The sequence below is a fragment of the Hetaerina americana genome, unplaced genomic scaffold (genome assembly GCF_022747635.1).
Source record: "Hetaerina americana unplaced genomic scaffold, ioHetAmer1.1.p SCAF_6, whole genome shotgun sequence".
In the NCBI taxonomy this organism is placed as follows: domain Eukaryota; kingdom Metazoa; phylum Arthropoda; class Insecta; order Odonata; family Calopterygidae; genus Hetaerina; species Hetaerina americana.
The window spans coordinates 7,315,509-7,340,950 of NW_027287205.1; the positions used below are offsets into that span (position 1 = coordinate 7,315,509).

At 35.7% G+C, this 25,442-nt stretch overlaps 1 protein-coding gene across 1 annotated transcript in view; it reads right to left on the minus strand.

Annotated features, from left to right (window-relative positions):
- The window catches only part of LOC139694993 (thyroid receptor-interacting protein 11-like), a 70,263-nt gene that overhangs the window by 10,612 nt on the left and 34,209 nt on the right, over positions 1 to 25,442 (minus strand). The window contains exons 7-16 of the mRNA XM_071593559.1: positions 23,625 to 23,701; positions 21,792 to 21,882; positions 20,323 to 20,402; positions 20,007 to 20,138; positions 17,507 to 17,666; positions 9,500 to 11,712; positions 7,374 to 7,567; positions 6,660 to 6,823; positions 5,883 to 5,986; positions 5,469 to 5,568 (exon numbers count right to left, since the gene is read on the minus strand). Of these exons, the coding sequence (XP_071449660.1) occupies positions 5,469 to 5,568; positions 5,883 to 5,986; positions 6,660 to 6,823; positions 7,374 to 7,567; positions 9,500 to 11,712; positions 17,507 to 17,666; positions 20,007 to 20,138; positions 20,323 to 20,402; positions 21,792 to 21,882; positions 23,625 to 23,701 (3,315 nt within the window). The remainder of the gene's footprint in view (positions 1 to 5,468; positions 5,569 to 5,882; positions 5,987 to 6,659; positions 6,824 to 7,373; positions 7,568 to 9,499; positions 11,713 to 17,506; positions 17,667 to 20,006; positions 20,139 to 20,322; positions 20,403 to 21,791; positions 21,883 to 23,624; positions 23,702 to 25,442) is intronic.

The window sequence follows — 25,442 nt, forward strand, 5'->3', positions numbered from 1 at the left end:
TTATCCATTAAGGTAAACTGATAACCAGGGACACTATGTAAAAGAATTGTTCATTTACCTTTCATTGAATTGCAAACAGGTCCTTCATTTAAGGCCTATCTACATAAAATTTAGGATATTTTTACAAATTTTAACAATATGATGACTTTTGTTGTTTAAGCTAATTCTGAATGTATATTCCTTTTTGATACTTCCTTTAGTAATTCCACATTTATTGCTAAATGCAATATAATTTTGTGCGCAAAATGAGATTTGGCACGAGACGTTGACATATTCGCCTCATTTTTAGCGAATATTTATTCCCTAACCTATTAATTCCATAGCAGTATGCATGATGCCATGACGAGTAGATGTTTCAATATCAGAACAAATAATGCTGAGTTTATACCACATTAGAATGAAAATTGCTAGTTGAGAATGGGATAATAAACAAATTACGCAGTCTGACCATGTTTCATATTGTGATTACACAAATTAAGTGAAATAAAAGATTAATTTTCATTTTTATATTCTGCCTTAAAGGACTTCAATGAAATTGGGGGATGATTGTTAAGCAGAGCATTTCTTACGGCCATAAATGGTATTTATATCAGCAGTAAAAATTAGAGAGATGGCAGCAAAGGCAGAAACCAGTGCAGACCAAAAGCAATAGTTCAACAGTGTAGGTATATATGAATGAAGCATGTAAAACATATTATGAAGAATATAAAATGTATTTTTTAAAACGAAGCAATGAATGAGAGTAAACAAATTTCAAAATTTTGTTAATTTATTGTTGTAGCTTTATAAGTAAGTTTGTTAGTTCACTGCTGTTTCCTCCTTACAATTTCATCAATTCATCATTGTCATGGCATCAGATTTCACCATATTTTTTAGTCCAATTCACACTTAAGCCAAGGATTTTGATTATTATTTCCGCTCCCACATTTCTGATGTACCCCCGCCATTTTGTAATGCATAAATATCTTACTGGTTAATATCTCAGAAAGTAAATAGTGTGACTATTTGGTCCATTAATAAGCAATACCTTTCCACATTGAACACGCTACTATCAACTATCTAACCATCAAAATATCTTAACAGAAAATATGAGTTTAACTAATTGAAAACTAATCTGAAATGATCATTCCCATGAATGATAAAAAGGGGAGGGCTCTTTTCATAATATATTGATGTATATTCATAGCATTTTGCAGTTATAAATTTTATGAGTACCTATTAAAGTCAAATCGCTTGGCAAGTTCCATGCTTCAAGCTGAAATACAAACAATAGCTTAAAGAGCAGTCCATTATATTAATATCCCAGTTGATTCATTGATATTTCCCATGACATACATGATATTACTTTGATCTAATTCAAGGTGAGATTTATGCATGATAAATAGATAAATTTATGTTCACTTTTTTGAAAGAATATATATAAAAGCAGATACCAGCCTAGAGGAAATACTGGGAAATTGGATAACCCTTTTCCAAAGGGTCATGCTCTAACAACACATTTCATGCTTTTTAATGAGATTTGATGCAGGTCAATTTTTGTATGCTATTCTTTGAAAAAGAAAGTGCAACCAATAAAATGGCAAAAATGATTAAATTAAACTTAAAATATTACGTTTTTAACATGAAGAGGCACAATTCTATTATGAAGAAAAATTGGACCAAACCATTATTAATACATAACAAATACTGCTGAAATCATAACAAAACTATTAACATTCAGAGATTAACTGCTACCAAACTTGTGCAAACAATAATGCAAATACATGATTGTTAAAAATGGCAAACAACAAAACCTAAGATGGCTCAATTTACCATCTAATGACATTAGTTCAAATTCGAATTATATTCAAACTAATGGAAAGATGTTTCTAACTTTTATTTCCTTATAGTGGCATAAAAAAATATATGGGTGATGAAAGTTCATCGGTGGATTACTTGCGACCCCAGAATAAACTTGCCTACTATGTCAGCAGAAATGCTAGCTAAAAGCCTTATATCAGCAAGCATCCTGGGTTTTTTAATATCACAACCCCAGATTTACCAGCTGATATTTGACCATTAAACCAGCTTTACCAGCTACACCTATAAGCCAAAAGGGAATGAAACCACTTCCTAAGGGAGAATTAAATAAACAAGGTTACTATGAATTACTAAATGGTAAAATATTGCAGCAAACAAAATGTAGACATGTCACCACTGAGCAATAACAGAAAAATTATTTAACAATCACAGTTCAGTTCAATACACACATGCCTTATGTGTAATGTTCATAACAGTTTCACTAAGCAAGTCACTTTTCAATTTCTACTACCTGATTCCAGACACTTTAAATAGATCCTTAAACATGCTTTAAGTCAGCAATCACATTTAACACATGCATTTAACAGTCACTTCTAACTAAATATAAATAATTTAATTAATTAGAACACCATTATGGTCCCCAAAATGCTTAAAGTATGCATTCCTTGGTATATGTCATAACTATAACCAAAACCTATAGTTCATGAAACTAAAGATGAGTCAGCAATTTTAATTTTTAAAATCAGCATGCATATCATTTCATAAAAAAATTCTAATTAACACATTTGATATGAAAATAAATTCCATTTACGGGTTTTAATGTGTTGTTAAAGAATAAACAAACCTGGTGATATAATTTCAACCAACAAAGTCCACGGACAAAGAATGGGCAATGGCATAAGCGACACAGATACTGACAAAAACCTTTGAGAAGAACAGGCACTTTGCAAGGCACATACACCATAATATGAGTGAAAAGGTTTTGACATATTACCTGCTTTTAAAAATTCCCACATGGCAAAGTTCAAATGAGAATTACAAACTTTAAGCCCAGTATTCCATCAGCATCACACTATGAAGCACCACAGGGTCACAAATATTCAATAACGTTTCTTTAGTTAAAAATATTGCAGCCTACAGTTCTTGACAGTCCAGGAAAATAGTTTTTATCACAAATTGAGACGATACTTTCAAGACATCCTCACATACTTAATTCCTAACTGTGACAATCTCGAGACATTAATTGATCTTGAAAACCACACCAAGCACAGGGATATAAATCCACAGGCTTGAAAGCATGACCTCACTTTTCACTCATCTCCATCATGAATGAGCACAATTAAACCATTTTCAACAACAAAATTTTCTCACCAATGACTATGATTCACTGTGAAAACTTATGCGATATACACACTCCAGCAGTCAAGCAACAGCAGAAGTGGCAAGATTTTATTCAATTAAAAGCATTTAAACACGCATTCGTCACAGTATTTTCTGAGAAAATTATTTAATCATCGTCACCACAATAATTTTCAAAATGAAGTCAGCTGAAGCAGCTGTTACAGTACCATCGATTTTGAATTTAACCCGTGGGAATGGATGTTAAATTTGATTTGGAAATAATGGAAATTGAGACTGATGCCTGAATTGTTACAAAGAAAGGATTTTTTTCATCATTAATTCTATCACTCATGCTACCACTCTACATGGGGGAACAAAAATTTATTGTTAACTATTTATTAAATACATTTAATGTAATGCATTGCAACTTTTGCACCAACTACTTTTAGGGTGATAGTGTTCTTTGGGAGATCACCTTATAAACATTATCAAAGCATTCAAAAATAAATAACAAGAAAGCTATCCTCTCTAGAAAGACATCAGAGTGAGAATGCAAAAAAAACAAGATGCACTGGATCAGAAGAAGGGTAGGCTAGAAAGCCAAACACTGATAAACCCTTGAACAGAAACTGTTCATTCCCCCAAGGACTAATGCAGAGAGACCCTTGATGCAGAAGAGGATGGGTCAGAGGCATTAGAAATTATCAGGCTGCCTTTCAATAAGGACACAATTAACCGAAGAATTATGAAAGACGCAGACATTCTTTTTCAACTGGGATTTTAGGGAAAAAATCTGCGCAGAGTACATGTTGAGGCAAAAATATATCACTAAGTGCATAGCTATAAACAAGATTTATGTGGTTTTCTTCTCTTTTACGGGTAGTGATCTAACACCCCCTGTCATACGCCCTTGCAGTAGCTTGCCAGGTATTGTGTAGATGTAGATACACTTCTACCCCCTTAGAGCAGAGACGATCAACAAACCCCGAGCTCTCACAACAGGCCAATGACAAACATATTTTGAACAGGTAACTTAGCTAAGTAGTACAAATACCCAAATGCATAATGAAATGCTTGGAATACCCAAATATTTTCAAACAAGATCAGTAAGGGACTCATTACTTTGTTCTTTGAAATACTTGATTGTAAGCATGCACCAAACTGCATGCATTGCTATAAGATGCAAACATTACCATTATTATAGAAGGTTTCAACCACAGGAATTTAATTTGCATGCAGAACTGATTACATGACAACCTTCATTTAGGTTGATTTTTGGGACTTAATTCAGTCCATTCATACTCTAACGATTCAATTAAAAATTAATAATCAAATATGATTTTGCAAAAACGAACAGAATATACATTCAGACTGCACAACATGAATCGCTGGGACCGTATCAATGGAAATGACCAGTGGTTTGTTTACTCTTTAAAAATAACACATCAAACCTGAACATCCCTCTGATCGCTGTTTACAGAATGACAGGAAAACAAACTTTTAATCATTTGTGATAGAGCACGACAAACATGAAAATGATAACGTAATTAAGATATAAAATTTAAAATTATAAAAATAATTTTAAGTTAAAAGATGCAATGACTCTTTAGAAGTAGTTTTAAAAGCTGGCATTTAAAATCAAACTTAGCTGCAACAAAAGCAAATTGAATACCGATTTATAATTTCATTCATTTAAACAATATTACTGTATGTCATATACTTTATGACCTTCAATAATAGATGAAATCAGAATACCCAACATAATGATTGATAAGCTTTAGATAACATAGGGTCTACATCGAGTATTGGACATCCCAAATCCAAATTAACTTAGACTAAACCAAATTTAAGAACCCAACATTTTATCCATTTTTACCTTTAAAACTCTTCAAGTGTTTTATGTGCTTCACTTTCATCTTCATCTATGAAATTCAATAATCTCCACACATTAAGAGCCCAGCATTTCTGTTTGCTCAAATGCAACATCAACCAAATACTAGGCAGTAGTGGCAAAGGAATTTTCTCATGAATAGAATATATATTTTTTTTCAAGAAAAATATTAATATCAACCCTAGGAAACTTTCAACACACAGCACGAAAGAATGAGAAATATTAAAATTGCCACTAAAAAGATACCTCAAGAGGTGAAATTTCAAAACTAAAAATGCCTCAACAAATGAAATATAGTATATGCATAAAGAGGGATGTGAAGCGCTAAATAATCTCACAAGGGGCCAATCTCAGTAAAATGAGTTATTTTCGTAATTGCATCAATATATCAGGTTCTTCCAATGAGTAATCATTGCACTTTTGAGACCATACTTACATTCTGTTTTAAGAGAGGTAATGATTTCAGATTTTTTGTCTGCTTGCTCACTCAGACGAGCAGCAGCACTGAGTCCTTCCTTCGCTTGATCCAGCTGCCCCTGCAAGTCGTGGCGGCATTAGAATGAAGGCCATGAATGCCAAGTGACACACCCAGACACAACAACAATTGGTGTCAACGAAAATTGGCTGGGGCATTAATTGCAATTGCTTAATTTACTAATTTATTACAAATCTCAATGAAAAATAATCAATAATGCGCTGAGATTTGAACAGAGAATGAGGACATCAATCACTCTTATTGACAAAATCTCAAATGCCAACAGCCGTGCACATAATTTTTAAGGCGCATTACATTTAATAACTAGACAAATTTTTGTCGAAACCCATGGACCAGAAACAGAAAAGAATTTACCTTTAAGCTCACAATCTCATCTGATAATTCACTGCACTTGTTCTCCAGGGATGATATCTCCACTCCCATCTTATCCTTCACAACAGATATTTCTCTATCCTTATCTGAAATGTAAAGAATCTTCATTAGCAAAATTATAAATTATTTAATAAAGGATGGTCATTATGCATTTTTGACATAAAAGCTGGAAAAATAACGTTCATGTAGATTTTTACAGGGAGGAGAAAAAAGTATCAACAGGGCAACTGGGTAGGATTCAATGGTTATAATTAGGGGTGAAATTAGTTTTAATCATTTGTTCATAAGAAATAGTGCTGCCTAAATTTATTGTTTTTTAAATATATTTCTCTAATTTCACTTAAATACACCGACGAGGGAAAATCTGTGAGTTATGCTAAAAATGATTGAATGAACTTCATCAGTCAATGAATATTTCCTTTCCTCTTTCTTCAACAACTTCAATCTAGCACAAAATCATCATTTGCCAAATGATTCCCACGTTCTTTGTCTGCAAGCACTTCAAGTGTTAAATTTCCATCTTATCAAAAGACTACTTAACAAATTAGGCTACCCTTTGTTGAGCCTTTACCATCCCACAAATTGTTTCTTGGCCCCTAGTAAGGACTCATACTCATTAATTAATTAGGTCCTGAAAATTTGAAGCTAATGATATTTCCTACCACCATAAAGTAAGGTGAAATTAATGAAACCTAAAACATGTGCACATGAAAGGAAAAAACAGGAGGTTTGGACATTTTCAACTCATGCGAAGGGCACCTTTTTGGAACTGTTCCAGTACAGTCTGTAGGTTGGTCAAGTCCTTTGCCTGTTGGGTGAGGAGCTCCTCCACAGCCATTAGCCTGCTCTTTGATTCATCTTTCTTCTCTGTCAGAGCCCTTATTTGATTCTCCAATGATTCCACTTGCTGGTTTGACCTCACGCTGTGGTAGACAGAGGGAGAGCGTGTGTATTAATATTTTTTAAAAGCAAGGGGCTATCATAATGTTAAAAAGTTTTCCAGAGTAAATTTACACCACCTACGGCCAGCCACCAGGTACAAGCACTTGAGGTTCAAACTTCAATGTTTATTGTTCTTGTGACTTATCACTATTTTTATCTACTGGCATAAATGCATGCATTAATCCTAAACTGTAAAATTGAATTCTCAAAAACTAAACTGGAGACAAGTAGAGTCATATCATAAGTAGGGAGATGTTATTTTTCTGTTTTGCATTTTCTGTAGAATGTGAACCACACCTTCACATGACATTTCAATACAAAATACCATAGTTTTCAAACACTACCATAAAGAATAGTTGGGTTAGGAATACAATTTACATTCCAAATGACAGATTTCCATATAATTAGCATTAAACACACATTTATTTAGAAATAATGACTACTTCCGAAACATTACTTGAAACATTATTCTTGAATGGTATATTTTCACTGTGATACAGAACTATGGGTACAAAATACATTTGATCATACCTCGCAGATGTATAAGCCGATGAGGAGGCATGGAGTCTTTCCTCAACTTGGGTGAGCTTATTCTTGAGGAAAGCGATTCTCTCTTCAGCATTGACTGCCTCTTTGGTATACCTGTCCTCAACAGACACGAGGTGCAGGCGAAGTCTTTGAAGTTCATCCTGCAGAGCTGTCTCCTTTTCTAGCATCTCATGGACCTGAAAGGAATTAGCAACTTTTTAGTCAGATGTTACCAAAAAAACTTTGATCTAATTAAAAATACCAACATATGAGTGACGTTTCCCCATGAAATAAAAATAACTGTTTAACTGTTCCAAGTGCAAATAGGAAGTAGAAAGTTAATATTTACCAAATAAGAAATATTAATCCTTTTGCTTCTGCGAATGTATCTAGGGAGTTTACATGAGAGGCTGCTTAAAACATACATTTTCATCCTCTCAGTGGTGCGCTATCATACTTGGAAATTTTATTGAAATTATAATTGTCAAAATAAATTGATAAAAAATTTCCAAGAAATAAAAAGTGAATCTAGAATATTTTTAACATTTTTACATTTTTATTATTTCATGTTTTCGAGAATAATAAAAGTTACGGAGACACCATATATTAGGGGTATAACATCTTCAGGTCCATACCTGAAGATGTTATACCATAACGAAACCTAGGCCATAAATAAAAATTTTCTATGTGGAAGAGCCAAGTTGTTTATTTTTCAAATTCAATATGAAGATTTTCCACCGAGTCACGCCAGACACTGTTTTATTTAGGAATACAGAATACAATCAGGGCATACACGTTTTTAGATTTCCAAAAGGTGTTTGATAGAATAAATTGAGAAAAACTAATGGATATATACAGAAAAAAGGAGTAGATTGGAGGGATAGAAGACTAATCTGCAATATGCCAGATTGCTCAGGTGGGAGTGAGGGACAGAGAGTACAGATGAGCAGTGTTAGAAAGAGGTGTAAGGCAGGGTTGTCCATTATAACCTATGCTGTTCAACGTACTAAAAAGGATTGAAAAGGCTCGGGAAGAACTGGAGATAGGAATGAAAGTTGGGAATTTCTTAAAATCAGTGAGGTTTACTGACAATCAAGTTTTAGTTTGTCAGTCACTCAAGGGGTTGCAAGTATTGCTGAGTGAATTGGAAATTCAGGCCGATAGATATGTGATGAAAATAAATGTAAATAAAACAAAGGTTATGTGGTTTTCCATAAAGAGAAAAGCTAAGCTAAATGTTAAAGTACGAGGGCAAAAACTAGAGCAGGCGGAAGAGTCCACATATCTAGGAAGTGTTCTGTACCACAGTGGTTAAAGAAGTAGGGACATAAGGAGAAGAATTGCGTTAGGCAAAAAAGCTTTCACAAGAAGGAGAGAATCAATGACAAAGACATTGAGCAGGGATGTTCAGAAATGACTCATTTAAATTTTGAAACGGAGCATGGTTATGTACGGCGTGGAAACATGGTCATTGAAGCAGGATGATAGGCATACAGTAGATAGTAGATTGGAGAGTTTGGTAATGTTGGTGAGGAGAAGGATGGAGAAGGTGAGAAAGAAGGACAGAAAGATAAACAAATGAGGCAGTGCTGGGTATGGTGGGGAAGGAGAGGGGATTGTTGGGAGAAATTATAAGGAGGCAGGAATGATGGATGAAAAAATAATGATCGGCAGAGGGATGTTGCCGATTGTGATGTAAGGGCGAATGTTAGGCAAGCGAGGAAGGGGCAGGAATAGGATATGGATCTTGAATGAAAAGAAGGGAGGAAGGAAATAAACGGAAATGAAGAGGGACTCATAGTAGAGCAGGATGTTAGCCCGTTTCGTTATGAGAGACAAGATATTTTTTGGTAGTTGTGTCCATCCATAACCTACCTTAAGTGACAGGTATCTCATAAAAATAACTTGCAGTAGACTTAAGTCAATCTCCCAAGGGTGGTAGAATATTTTTTTTGAGAAGAAATACATGAAGTTACCTGGAACTCTGAAGCACTATGGAATTAAAATTTATTACAGTCCCTTTTTGCTGGGAAAGAGTCTAGAAATTTTTATTTTCTCATTGGTAGTCTTCCATTCAAGGTAGGTTTTGGATTTGAAGTAGTTGTTAAAATGCATACCAACATACAAACCTCATTCTGTAGGTGCTTGTTTCTTTGCTGCTCTTGCCTGTAGCTCTCAGCTAGCTGCTCTGATTCAGACTGAAGATTCTTCAACTTTGCTAGCAGCTGTATGGTGCCATCATCTTCCAGGTCACCTGCCTCCTTTTCCCCAGGAGGCGTGTCTGTTCCTTCGCGTGTGCTGCCATCTCTCTGAATCATTCCCGGGCTCCCCGCACTTGATCCAGCATTGGAATCACTGCCATTTAACATCTCCTTTTGCCTCATCTTTTCCACAGAAGACATAGCCTCCATCAAACGCTGCCTCTCAGAACGCAATGATGAAATCTCTCTTGCCTTGTCACCTACAACACACATAATACTTTCTCTTTCCATTTCCAGGGCTTTTATTTTTTCCATGAGGTCTACAACACACTGATCCTTTTCTTCCAAGCTTCTTCTGGCAACTAACAGCTCTTTTTCCACTCCTTTCAACTGCTCTTCTTGTTCACTAGCCCTGATCACAGCCTCGTCCTTAAGAATACGGTCTAATTTAGCTTCCTCCTCAGCAGCAATCAACCCCTTTTCAAGCTCTATTATTCTATTACTGAATTCATTCTTGGACATCAATTCCTGGTGCACACTTTGCTGAACTGCATGGAATCTTTCTTCAACATCAGTCAATTTTCTTAAAGCTTCCTCTTTAAGCTGAACTTCATACACCAATTTATTATCCAAATCTTGATTCTTTTCCTTGAATTCATTCAGATCCCTGTGAGCCTCCTCTTTTAGTTTGCATTCCTGTTCCAAATCCACTTGCAGGGAAGCCACTTTTCCTTCGAGATATGACACTAGCTTGGAGTGCTCCTCTTTTATATTAGATTCTTCCTCCAGGTTCTGTTCCAGAAACTTCTGCCTTTCTTCCAAAATGTTTATCTCCTTTGCCTTCTCATTGTAAAAATCTTCTTTGCTTTTGATTATAGTTTCGAGTTTAGATACTTCATCTTTCAATTCCAAGATCGATTTCTTCATTTTATCCCCACATCTCCTTTCATTTAGTAAATTACTATTCAATGATGCAATTTCAGCTTCAAGTTCTTCCACATTAGAATTCCTTGCATTTAGTAGCTTTTCCAGTGAAACCACTTTGGTCTCATATTCTGATAGCTTGCCCTTAAGCTTCCTCTCTTCATCTAACGAGTCCATTATTGATTTTGCTTTAGCATCCAAGTCTTCACTCAAGGCCGAAATTTTATCCTCCATTTTCAAGATTTTTTCAATTGAATTCTCCTGTGCTGCTTCTAATGTGCTCTTCTGTTCACGCAACTCAGCAATCATACTCTCCAACTTTGATTTCTCCTTAATATACTGCTCTGTCAATGTGGGAACACCACTTTTCCCTGAACCATTACTTTCTCTAGTACTCTGAAGTGGATTCACTACTTCCAAGTCATTAGAAATGGTCGTGATGACGTGCTCGCCATCTTTTACGAAAAGATTATTAACCAAACTCACATTTTTAGCCTCTAGTAGTCTCTCTACGCTTGGTCCCTGCCAAGTCCAGTCATCAACTTCCTCAGTTCCATCCTCATCATCGTCATCAAACAATTCAGAATCCTTTCGCCCAGATGCACATTCAGATTTAAGTCTGCTGATCTCTTCCTCAAGGACGAGGCATCTTCTCTGCCAATTTGGCTCGCTTCCATCACAGATGTCATTCCCTTGACATGTCCCATCATTGCCACTCGGCTGAGAGTCCTTGGAAAGGGACTCACTGGCCTCATCATCTTCATCTTCCTCCTCACCCGTTTCCAAAATTGGTGGCAAACCTTCTGTCCTTAAGCCTGAGCTGTTATCCCTACGGTTGATCTCACTTCTAAGTTTCAGACACTCGGCCTTTACCTCCCGTGCTTCCTTCATCATTTCCGTCAACTTCCTCTCCATTGCATCCTTCTTCCACTTGTGCTCCTCAAAGGCCTTCGACAGACCTTTCACCGCACCTACAACCACTGACACCTCCCTTGAGCCATTGGTCTTTGGCTCTCTTGGAATTAATTCGGGTGGAATAAATTTCAGGACTTCCCTTTCCAACTCCAGTTCAATTTCTCGATGCATAGTTTTTGAATTTAGTGAGCATGATTGAAGTTCGCATTCCAGGGACTGCGACTTCTTCTCCAACTCCTTTAACTCCGATTGTAAATCTTCATTCTCGTGCTTTACGGAGGACACCACATTCATTAACTGTTCTGAAAATTGAAAATTACAATGTGTCACTTCATTGAGGTTGAAAAATAAAAACACAAGAAAATTATGGCCATTTAAGAGTTCACCTGATTCATTTAAAAATGCTCCAAGAATAAAGAAAATCATACGCTACTGGATAAATCACTCCTGAATTCAGAAAACACAAAAGACTTTCGTAATAATTCACTTCTGTATTTACTTCTGGTGCCAAAGAGTTCATTTAAATCTAATACTACATCAACAGATTTGTTCACTCACATAAAATAAGAGAAATGGAACTGAAAGTTGAAGGCCTTTATTCTTTCCGAGCACAATTCACAACAAAACCAAAGTTAAGCATCCAAGAAATTTTTACACAAATACTGAGTAATAGTCCTCCAGTTTATGAACTTCACACATACGCAAAATCAGAAAAGGCTGATTGATGTCATAACACACAAAATAAAAAAAAACATACATTAAAAATAGTAATTAATTAAAAAATGCTATACTGGGGAAAAATTGGGTCAATTGTAAAAGGTATATAAATTTGTGGGAAAAGCACTAAGGATGGTGAACTGGTATCCTTAACGATAAAACTCACTGCAGGAAAACACTCACGCAGGAAGGGGTGTGTGAAAAACCGGCAAAATCTACCGAGATATGACTAACATGTGGGTACCTAATACCTGTGAAAGGGTGATAAATTAATAGATTATGATATAACAAATAATGCCTGCCACTATTTTACCAACCTAGCACTGCATATATATACTGAAGGCCACTACATCAGATTGATGGCTGACACTTAAGATGAGAATGACTTCCTGAGAGGGCCTGGGTTCGAAGGGTTCGAATCCTGTAGACAGAACATATTTTTCAGTGGTATCCTGATCCCAGGGAAAACCAGCAGCAGCAGGACAGAAGACGCAGGAGAAGAAGACCACATTAGTTAGAATAGGAACGTGGAATGTTAGGACAATGATGAGGACAGGGAAATTGGATAATGTTAAGCGAGAGATGGAAAGGGGAAATAAAGATATTTTAGGTCTATGCGAGGTGAGATGGAAAGATAGCGGGGATTACTGGAGTGATAAGTATAGAATAATATACAGCGGTGGGGACAAGGGTCAACGAGGGGTTGCCATATTATTAAATGAAGAGGTAGGAAGAAGCGTAGTCAACATAGAGCAGGTAACGGATAGAATACTACTAGTGGAGATAAAAGCAGAACCGACGAACTTAGTTATTATTCAGGTATACATGCCACCGGGCAACCATAAGGAAGAAGAGGTCGATAGGATATACGATCACTTAGAGGACATGATCGCGTGTGTTCCTGCAGGGAAACATATGATAGTGATGGGGGATTGGAATGTGACGGTAGGCGAAGGAAGAGATGGTAATGAGGTGGGGGACTACGGTTTAGGCACGAGAAATGACCGCGGGGAGAAAGCAGTTGAGTTCTGCAGGAGACAGGGGTTAGTCATCACCAACACTTGGTTTAGACACCACAAAAGACGCAGGTATACATGGAAAATGCCAGGTGACTCAGGAAGATATCAGCTAGATTATATCCTGGTTAGACACAGGTTTAGGAACAGTGTGATAAATTCCCACAGCTTCCCGGGAGCGGATGCGGACTCTGACCACAATTTAGTTGTTATGAAATGTAGCGTACGTTTCAAAAAGATAAGGCAGGGGCGGCGAGTTAGAAAATGGAATGTAGAAGCATTAAATGGGTTGAAAAGGAAGGAATACAAGCAGGCGGTAGAGAAAATCATGGAGGATGATAAAGGGCTTAGTACTATCGAAGAAAAATGGGAAATGATCAAGAAAGGGTTGTCTAAAGCCGCAAAAGACACTATTGGAACCGTTAACGCTAAAAGGACTAGGAAACCATGGATCACGGATGAGATGATTACAAAGATGGATGAGCGGCGAAAATGGAAGAATATCAATACAGAATTGGGCAAAATGAAGTACAAAGAATTGAACAATAAATTGAGGCGGGCAACAAATAAAGCAAAAGAAGCATGGTGAAAGACGCAGGGCGAGGATATGGAAAGTCTGCAGAGGAAGGGTGAAATCGGTGCGCTATACAGCAAAGTTAAATCGTTATCGGGAAGTAAGAAAGGAAGAGCTATGCTAACAGTTAGAGATAAGGCGGGTAAGGTAATAGTTGACGCAGGAAAGATCCAAGAGAGATGGAAGGAGTATATAGAAGAACTGTATAGTAAAGAACTCAGACCAACAAAGTTAGACATTGAAAAAGAAAATGACATAGAGGAAGACAGCTTAGGTCCAGGCATACTAGACAATGAGATAGAAAGGGCATTAAGGGAGATGAAACTAAATAAGGCCGTGGGGGTAGATAACATTCCCGTGGAACTTTTAAAATGCTTAGGAAAAGGTGGGAGGAAGAGGATATATGGGCTGATCCGTAGTATTTATGAGGAGGGAATCTGGCCGGAAGACTTTGTGAGATCAGTTTTAGTTCCTATTCCGAAAAAGGTAAAGGCCACGTCATGTGAGGACTATAGGACAATTAGTTTGATATCCCATGCAGCTAAAGTTGTTCTTAGGATGATAAACATAAGGATAGAGAGTAGGGCAAATGATTACTTAGGGGATGATCAGTTTGGGTTTAGGAAGGGGAGAGGTACGCGTGATGCCATTGCAGTAATGAGATTATTAATCGAGAGGAATGTAGAACACATCCAGGAGGTATTTGCCTGTTTCATAGATTTTGAAAAAGCTTTTGATAGAGTGAATTGGGAAAAACTAATGAGTATATTTGCAGAAAATAGGAATAGATTGAAGGGAAAGGAGGCTAATCCGCAACCTGTACATGTCTCAGACTGCTCGGGTGCGGGTGGGAAACGGGGAGTCCGGATGGGCAGTGTTAGGAAGGGGTGTAAGGCAGGGTTGCCCATTATCACCGTTGTTGTTCAACCTGTATGCAGAGGAAATGATCAAAGAGGCATGGGAAGAACTAGAGGTAGGAATGAAAGTGGGCGGGGAATTCGTAAAATCAGTTAGGTTTGCTGATGACCAAGCTTTAGTTTGTCAGTCAGCCAAGGGACTGAAAGCATTGCTGAGTGAATTGGAAATTCAGTGCGACAGGTATGGGATGAGAATCAATATTAATAAAACAAAGGTTATGCGATTTTCTTGTAAGAAAAAGGCCAAGCTTAACATTAAAATAGGAGGGCAAAAACTAGAGCAGGTAGAACAGTCTACGTATCTCGGTAGTGTTTTGGACCAACACGGTCAAAGTAACAGGGACGTAAGGAGAAGAATTGCGCTAGGCAGAGGCTTTCACAAGGAGGAGGGAGTTGATGACAGGGACTTTGAGTAAGGATGTTAAGAAAAGACTCGTAAAAACTTTGATATGGAGCGTAGCTATGTACGGTGCGGAAACGTGGTCATTGAAGCAGGAGGATAGAGGTAGATTGGAGGCTTTTGAAATGTGGGTGTGGAGAAGAATGGAGAAGGTGAAATGGACAGAGAAGAAAACAAATGAGGAAGTACTTCGTATGGTGGGCGAAGAGAGGGGTTTGTTGGGAGCAATCCTATGGAGGCAGGAAAAGTGGATGAAGGGGGTGTTGACCGGCAGTGGGATGTTGAAGACTGTGATAGAGGGTAGAATGTTGGGCAAAAGAGGAAAGGGAAGGAACAGGATAGGGATGTTGGACGGGATGAAGGGAGGAAGAAAGTACTCAGGGATGAAGAGGGACCTGATATAGAGTAGGATGATGGATTTTGTGTTTTGTTAGGAGTAATAAAATATTTGTTTGGTAGTTGTTTCCATCCAAAAACCTACCTTAACCGGTAGATTACCTTAAAAAAAAAAATCCTGATCCCTACTTGGGGTACTTTGCGGAGAGCACTTTGAGTGAGTATGCTACCATCAAATGGGATGTTAAACTGCATACCCCTTGGCGCCTTACATTTAAGAGTAGGCTAATGCCGATGCCCGGTTTCTCTCCACCCTTCCTCCTTTCCCATCCATTTCTAATTTCGCAAATGACCTTAGCTGTCGGTCGCCTCCCATAAATACTACTACTACTGTGAGAGTGGTGAAGGAGAATTTTTGCAGGCCTTTCAAAACTAGATTTTCATCATATATGCTTTAAAAAAATGCCAATGCATACATAAAAACCCATATTTTTTGGTAACTTTGTCTGTAACAAGTTCCTCACCAGCAAAACTTAGCAGTACACTCAGTTGTTGAACTGAAGTTGAGGCAAAAAAGTAGAAATTTGGCATGTAGATGTCTGGTCAAAACCGTCCAGAAAAATAATAAAATATGCAACAGTACGCTCGCAGAAATTGTTTGTACCCCCTACAAACAAATTTAAGCTGGATTATAAGAGCATTGACTTCATCGCAAGGGTTACCATTTCTTGCATTTTTTTAAGTACTTGTATTTGCTCTATGATCTTAAGACTCAAATAAAATGTCACGGAAAAATTCAAAGTTCATATTCTGTAAATACTTTTTGTCTTTCCTTATAAAAATTGAATCGTCTTCTCAAATACACTGTATACGTAGTTTTGATGAGGGCAATCATGACCTCATCAATATTGTTTACATTTGTTTACCACTGTAATTATAAGTGTTGGCACAGAATTCGGTGTATCAAGAAATTTTCATGATGGATAGGTTTCAATTTTGATTAATTAAGTAACAGGCATAAATAATATATTTTTAAACCCAATAGTTTTTATTTATATTTCCCATCACTTTTTAAGGGTTAAAATAATATATTTGATGTTTCCAGGCTTGACTATGTGGAAATCAATTGCCACTGAAGTAAAAAAACCAATGCATCTCGCCACCCTAATTGCCAGAGGAGTACCACCTTAGGATGACGCTGATGTATTGATACTAGTCGTACTGTATAAAAAATTTGGTGGTAAGATACATTGTTTCTTTTCACTTCAGTGAGGGTTTAACTAGTCACTAAATTTAAAACAATGTTGCATAAGTACCCAAAGTTCTTCCTTTTACTTTCTTGAAGAAACATTCAAGGAAAATTGAATCAAATGCACGTGTTCATTAATAATTTCCACTCATTCAATGTCATACATCATCCTCTTATTATGGCTTTTTGATTTGAATTGAATTTTATCTCTCCTTTTTGTAGACAAATTTAAGCAGAAGCATGCAAAGTAGCCCATTATATTTCCTTAAAGCAAGTCAGATGTGGAAATTCTTTTTGGCATCAGGTTCCAGGTACAAAATAGGAACGCAATGTGACCTATTTGCCTAAATAAATATCATTCAAATTTTTCATTGGTGATTTATAAATCCTGTGTTTACTCTTTGAAGAATCTGGTCTAGTTGATTAACTTTAACATTTATTTTCATGAGTCACTAGAGTAGCAAAACCTAGTAGTATAGGAATACCTCAGGAAACTCTGCATAAAAGCATCAATCACCCATGATTGCATAGATAAGAAAATTGTGCCAATTGTGAGACATAAAGTAAATATCAACACATTTTTTTGCTTCATAAAATCTATCATACAATTACAAGACTAATCTATGAAAGTTTATCCAAATTCAAGTTCAAACATAATTGATTCAATGCCACCAATAAGAGGCCAGTAAATAATACAAAGATGGGTATGGCAAAATAGTTTCTTTTCCTAAAATAATAATTCATTTACAATTACTCATCACCTAAATTAAGTTTAATTATCATTCTACCTTCCCAAATCTATGAAAATCAACTATGACAGAGTTCCTCTCATTAAAAAGATTCTAGATTAATAAGTATCAATATAATATTTCAAATTTAAAAGTTACCAATGGTTGCTGTGTTCTGCTTATCAAGTTCTTCCAATTTTTGCTCCAACTGATAATTATAATCTTGAGCAGTATCAAGTTGGAGTGTAAGATTGTTCAAGCTGTCTTTAGCCATTAGCTCTTCACCTTTCAATCTTTCAATTTCTTGGAGATATTTTTTCTGGAGAGATAAATGGATAATTAGTAAACCAGGCATCAGAAAATTTTAGCACAAAAATCGCTGAGAGAGAAGAAATATTATCAATCAAACATAGTAAGAATTCAAATTGTAGTTCTCACACTATGTGTTCTCACCAGGCGCCTTTCCTGCATCTTTATTCGTTGAAAAAAATTGGTAGGAACAAGAATTTCTTGAAATAGAAATTTACTTTAAAATGGAACTATCAGAAATACGATTGAGTCAACTTTTTGAGATTTAATAATTATATTTCACATACTAAGTAATAAAGAATACTAAGGACAATCAAATTATGCAAAAAATGGATGTAAAAATTGGGTTATGTTAAATTCAGAGTTGTTAACCACTCAATTGTTTAATGCATAAATTGATCTTTCAACCCTGTTTAAACATTTCTGCACTTTCAAGCAGTACTCCACAATTACTACTAAACCAGAACATGTATCTCACTGAATATCACCAGAGACATTAAATACTAACCCTTTAATCATACACCATTGGCAAACCTTTTGCTCCTTACATAGTATAAGCATATGAGTATGCAGTGGCAACATTTGGGCTAACATTTGTTAACATTCCAAAACAAACATTCTTGACCTCATGGCAGAAGCAAAAACCCCATAACATATCAACTGCAGATAATGCACTTCAAGGGTCTTTAATTCGGTAAGCTTGCTTGACCCTGGGCCTTATTGGAAGGACTATAAGAGGGAACAAAATGGCTACAAAGAGATATTTGTGGACCACGACACCTTGCAAGAACTTCTCTTTCTTAAAAAATGGTAACATTCACAAAGCTTTCAATAAAGAAATAATTGTTGATCAAAATGGTGGACTTGCAATGGTAAATGATTCTTGAGTATTTTTCCATCTTATTCGCTTAGGCCTAGCAATGCAAAAAAAGTTTGTAAAGAAAATAAAGTTGTCACCTTTAAGAAAACGATTGAAGATAGATTAAAAAACCTAATCAAGCATAAAACATTATTTTTCACATAATACCAAAGTTATAAACCAAACATTAAATTTATCATTAGTTATAATGATTTCGATTTCAATCTACACAAGGGCACCTCTATATCGACAAGGGGCACATTTAGACCTAAGAGCAAAATCCAGTTTATTGGTCTGCAGCACTAAGATGGTTAAACAACTACGTACATAACTATGATCAGTTATCTTACATGACGATAATTTGCAAAATAACACTCATTATAATAGCTACAGGGTGGTAAACACTATTGCCATTTATAGTAAAAGTTTTGGTGATCAAGTTATGAGTTTATGATCACCTTGCTGGATGGCAATTCCCTTAATGCCAATCCATTAAACTACTGAAAATAACCCTATCATTCATTTAATGAACATTTTGTTTTGTGATAATGGCTACTTGAAAACATCCTATTAACATGGTACAAGAGTAAAAAGACTTAGCAAGTGACATGTAATATCAATGCATATTAGCGGATGACTCCCTTAAAAGTAACTGTCTCTCTCCATCTCCTGCAATTTCTTGGAATTTGACGTGCAATAGTTTTGAATGCCATAAACCTCAGAAATGTTACAGATTGATTGAGGTACGTATTAATAAATCATTTATCAAACTTGTATGATTACTGTAATACACATTTTTGAAGGACGGTTATTACTTTGTGGAAATCCATTTATATAGCCCAAAGAAAGAATCCAAGAGTATTGGTCAGGTTCAGATGATGCTACAGTGTGGTGAAACTAGTCGACAATAATAAATTCTATCCTGTGGAAATGCAAAGTCTTTGATTCTTTCTTTATCCTCTATAATGCACATAATTAAAAATTAAATGCATACTAAGGGCTAAATAAAATGGTTAACTTTGATTGAACAGTGGTTTGGTTATCCAGAGGTGACAATGTGATACCCAAAAGTTGTTTTTTCTAACACAAACCGTCATTGCTACTTTTACAGATTCATTGGGCGGATTCTTAAGTAGAAAAATGAAAGCACGGATTCACGGTTTATGCCATACCAGTTTGGAGTCCATTTCTAGGAGCAAAGATATCTCACAGCCAAAGAACAATAGTATGATGCCCCAACAAAATTTCACAAAACTGACCAAGTTTGTCATTTTTCATTAGGACTCATATGAGTGCCATTCCAAGTTGTAGCAAAAACTGGGGGAAATTGACTTGAAACTCCAAGAGATAATTAAAAGCATGGTGAATTTCAAAATTATTGAGTTTTCCCAGTTTTCAAACCATGTGATATATTGATATAAAGGGTACCTTATATTAATTATATCAGAATACCATGAAGATTAATTGGTGATAATTCCAATATTTTCATACCTCATTTTCCTGGTGCTGATTCACATTGAGCTGAGCATCAGATAATGATGCTGTCAATTTGCTGATCTGGTCCATCAATTTGACTACATCCTTGGGAATCTCTTCACTTCCATCACATTCACCCCTGGCATCCTAAGATCCACAAATTAGAATTACAATTTCACCATGGCCATGGCAGAAAATACTTATTTCATAACATGAATTGGTATGATAAATTTTAAGGACAACATTCAGACGTTTTTTTATTGAATTAAGGCAATAACATCCACAAGATGAGATTAATTCCAAGTACAAACAACATAAAATTGTGGCATACCATTAATTTATGACCATCTGGCTCAATTCCTGGAACATTCCGAACACATGTTATGTCTTCATCAGCACTCATTCTCTTCTCTGAGTTACATTGAGGTTCCACAAAATAAAAAAAGAATATTAAAAAGAAATATATTACCCTAAACTTTCCAATTAAGCAATGGTAATTCAACTAATATGAAAATTCATAGCCACTCATATTTATCAGCGTCTACAAAATGCTGCTCAAAAAATACTATCAGAAGCCTAAGCTTCATAAATTAATTAGAATGGTATCATAATTTCATTTTAATACCTAACCAAATATTGAAAAAAAATATGACTACCTGATAATTAGAGATAAAATACAAGGGTGGTCTGAAAAGTTTCCGACCTAACAAAGATACAAGACATTATTACTGAAATTTTCTGAGGTGGGAAACTTTTCAGACCACCCTAATAAGTCACCTCATAGAAAAGTTAATTATACAGAAAAATATTAACCATTTTTTACTATCCTCCTTATTTTGCCCCATATTTTACATCACATACTAGTTTACAAGGAATTAATATTATTTACTGAATCAGCTCAAATGATAATCCAATTTCTTTTCTGAGATCAAAATAAGATTACAGGTGGAATATTTAACACACACACCAAGAACAATGACAAATTGAGATTTACTTTCATTTTTATATCATATAACCACGCTTATCAACTTGCAGGTGGGTTGGTAGGAGAGGGTAGAGCTCACCTAGTACAAAGTCAATGGCGTGTGAAATTCATACATTAGGGTAAGGGGGCCAGTTCCTATCCCTGTGCCGGCCAAGGTTTCCCTGGAAGATCTGGTATCTGAAATATCACCTAGCTTGGGTGGAGCCAAGGGTGTCCAGAGTGCCATGACAGGGAATTGAACCCAGGCACTCCAGTCATTAGTCCAAAGCTCTACCCCTGGATTATTTCTATTATATTTTCAAACCCTCTGTCCAAGGGGATGTGCTATTCAAGCAGGTAGAGCCTTCGACTACTGACCAGAGACCCAGATTCAATTCCTGGGAACGTCTCTGGGCACCCTCGGAATCACCCGACACATATGGATTTTTGGGGTTCCACATCTTCTTCAGAAACCATAGGCGGCACTGGGAAAGGGGCTGCTCCCTTTACCCTAATTTGTGAATTTCACACACCGTCGGGCTTAACACTAAGTAGGTTCAACTCTCACTTATCTAACCGACCTTGGGGTTGATAACTGTAGCGGTCTATATAATATGTATCAAGAAAATATTTTATAACTCATCAATAGAAAAAAAACAAGGTTGAAATAAATTTTTTAACTGAAGATGAAGCAATGGATTGATTTTGTTAATCTCTAAATGCCTCTTTTAAATTGTATATATATATAACTTCAACCACACCGTTAATCAATTTACTTTGCAAAGTGGAAGTTGTCAATTAGAGTTCAAGTAATTAATAATTAATACCACACTGACCTGTATCGTCAAGGTTCTTCATATTGTTGAAATGAACGGGAGGCTGCTTATCCATGTGAAAATTTATTAGATTGGGATCACCATCAAAACTCTGAAAATAATTAAATTAAATTTATATTTTATCTCAAAAAGATGCCCCAATGACAAACAATGGGATTGCATGATCTGATGTTGAGTCATGAATTGTTCAAATTTGTTTATGAGGCCTATTCCTTTAAACATTTAATAACTTAATACAGATAAGGTTCATTTAGAGATGAATTCGAAATCATTTTAGAATATTATAATCAGAAAAAAATCATAATCCGACAGTATGTGAATAAAGTGGAACCTAGCTCACTAAGCACCTTGCATAGCGAGTAATTCATATAATGAGTAAAAATATTACGCCCGAAAGTGACTCACTCAATGAGTGACGGGGGAGAGGGGAATTCTTGTAATGATAGCATTCCTGCTCCTTCAGTTTATGTTTAGCACTTGTTCCGCTAGCATCTTAATGTCACGAGTGATCACACATTTTTCCAAACTTGTGCTCAGGCATAAGTTCATAAATCAGTTAATCAATATTTTCTGCATAGTTTTAAAAATATCCTTGAAGAAAAATCCAAGAGAAGAAACCCACGAGAGAATAAAAATAACAGTAGAAATGAAAAGTAAAATCATTGAAAATCGGGAACAAGGTGTGAGCGTGGCTGATCTAATACACACATAAATGATTTGCATTTTCTCCAAGGAAAAGGACAATATTAAGGAGATGGAAGAAGAACATACACAACAGTGGAGGAGAATGCATTGCCCGGCCAAAAGCCAATGAAAGACTGTCTCACACTGCTATTTTATGCCAATGCAGCTTGAAAATTAAACTCCTGCTGGTTTACCATTCAGAAACTGTACGAGACTTCAATGGAGTGTTAAGTCCAGAAGAAAGAAGGCTAAATGTGATGAGGAGTTCATGGAAAACTGTCCCATCGTACCATGCTTACGAGGCATTGCCCAAATAAGGCAGAGACTATGTGCAATAGAAATTTATGTAATGATAATGTTGAGTAGCATTTTCACAAAATTTCTACATGTTGGCAAAAACAAATGTCTCCACACAGCTTTATTGTAAAAAAGAATATGGAATGTATCATAACTAATAAACTAATTATTTTGATTATTTGTTGTTTTTTTTTTCAAATCAAATTTGCATTTATGGTTGGTTCATTCCATGATAGAAGAAAAGATGAACATGAACCACAATCCTCGTAAAAAAGAATATGGAATGTATCATAATAATAAACCAATACTTTTGTTTCGGTTTTGTTTTTTTGAATCAAATTGGCATTTGCAATTGTTTATGCCAAATAAATAAATTATAAAATATAAATAATATATATAATTTAAATTTATAAATTATGCTCATTGTATGAGGTTCCATTGTATATATGCTGTCTCATTCTCTTACTGACAGACATTTATGTCATATAAAAGAGAAATTTTATGAACTAAAATCATTAACAATTCTGCTCCCAAGTATAACGTCTAAAACCAATAAACTGAGACAATAACATGTTTTTAATGTTAAAACAACTTATTTAAGTTCAAAAACAATTTCCAAAATCAGATAGGATGATACGTACTAATAATTATAAACAATGGCTGATGAATTTAATGAAGCAAAGCCCATGCTCATTATGCCTCTAGAACTGAAACAATAGTAGAGTGAGCCTGGAAAATGCTGGAGCACAAATGCCAGTCTAAGGATAATGCCAAATTCTCATGCCTCTCCTTTTGTCAGATATTAAACAAAAGAGACAAAATCCTCAACAAGCAAAAAGAACTCTCTCTCACCTCTAGTTCACCGCTTGGTATCTTGTTTTCTTGGAATGGTAATGATAAGTCTGCCTTAAGTTCCTCAATACTATTTTCTGTAAAAGAAATTACAAATATAATAATTTTCCGTCCAACCGTCTGCATCATAAAATTGCATTGAATAAAAATTCTCATATGCTTTAACTGGACAGATCCAATTTAAGTAATCTCATTAAATAAAGGGATTAATTCATTTTAACAGTGTTGCTTCCTGTGATTTGCAAGAACCACACCTTCAATCAAAGAAAGCAATCTGTCCTTCAAACAAGAGTCTATACAACTGTGATCCAGATTTGACCCCAAACTGTTAAAGATACTGATTCCACTTGAGGTTGATGGTTGAGAAGTCATGAAATTCAATGTGACAAAATCTCTAATACTATTCAAATAAATTCAAAAAGTTTAATTTACTAATTAAAAATTTAAACACAGCTACCTATAAAAATAATATAGAAAAACAGTAGGCTATTCATATTTTACTGATAACATTGCAGTTCTAACACCTGGTCTTTTTGGTTCTTGTATTTATACAAATTTAAGGTTAAGATCAAATTATTCAAGAATATGAAATTGCACAGCACAGAAGATGGATACTAAACCTGTACTCCCAAGGGACACAACGAAGAATAACTGGAGTCCTTTACAGATAACAGAAATAATATAAGCTGAATATGCATAGGTAACCATTAGTATACAAGCACACGACACGACAATGTACTCCCAGAATGGCCACAACTCATCCGAGGAAATAAGTTGGCCAAGCAACTCTACCTGATCATGTTCAGACAGGATCCCAAGGGGATCGTGATGTTGCCGTGGCTGACGTACAGGCTTCCTACCGAGAGGGCCCGGAATTGGAGTTGTTACCGGGAAATTAGGAGTGGAATTACATTGGCAAAAGAGACATTTGCCAGAAGAAGAGAAATGATTAAGGGTGTACTGAATTAAGATTAACATCTTCTTCCAAAGAGACAATGCTTCTTTTCCATCCATCCCTAATGGCAAAAATGACCTTAGCTGTTGGTCACCTCCCCAAAAACACTACTACTAAAACATGATCTCAAGCTGTGATTCCATCAGATAGAGACCAGATTTGTTATTCACTGCTAAGTGGCTGCGGAATTTGAATGCATTAACAATACACTGTTTATGGAAAATGAGTGACTGGAATATGCAGCTGCGGGCTAATGTGTTTCATTACAATTTACGTCAAGGTGCCAGTGACAAATTTCCTTATTGACAAAGACCTTTGGTGAACATGCTTAGGAAAAATCAATTTTTTTTCAGTTAACACATTTGGTTCAAGCGGTGGTAAGAATGTGCAAAATGACACAGGAAGTTAGGTGCCAAAAATGCAAAAGAATGACTCAAATGTGGACTCAGTGCAAATCTAGGATGCATTGGGAAAGAGATAAGAATTTAACATAAACGGGAAAAAAGTTAAGACAGATTCTCAGACTGGGTTTGGGGGTGAGAAAAATGTAATGAAGGCATATAATTTAAATTTAGACCATTAAGTTTGATAAAAAACTAAAAAAATGTTGGTTTTAAAGTTACAATATGGTGCTCTGGATTCATTACCAGTGATGAAGCATCTTGTTTTCAATGCAAACTGAAAAGAAAATGCCAGAACCTGACGAGAAAAAAAGATTTCCCCTTGGCCAAAAAAAAATCACCCTTGTCATACTCCACTTCAAAACCTTGCTCGTATTTTTCTTTTATCATAAAAAGGTACTTATTAGCTCATTACAAATAACTTGTACAAAGACTAATTTTCATTTGTTTATTAGGAGGCGT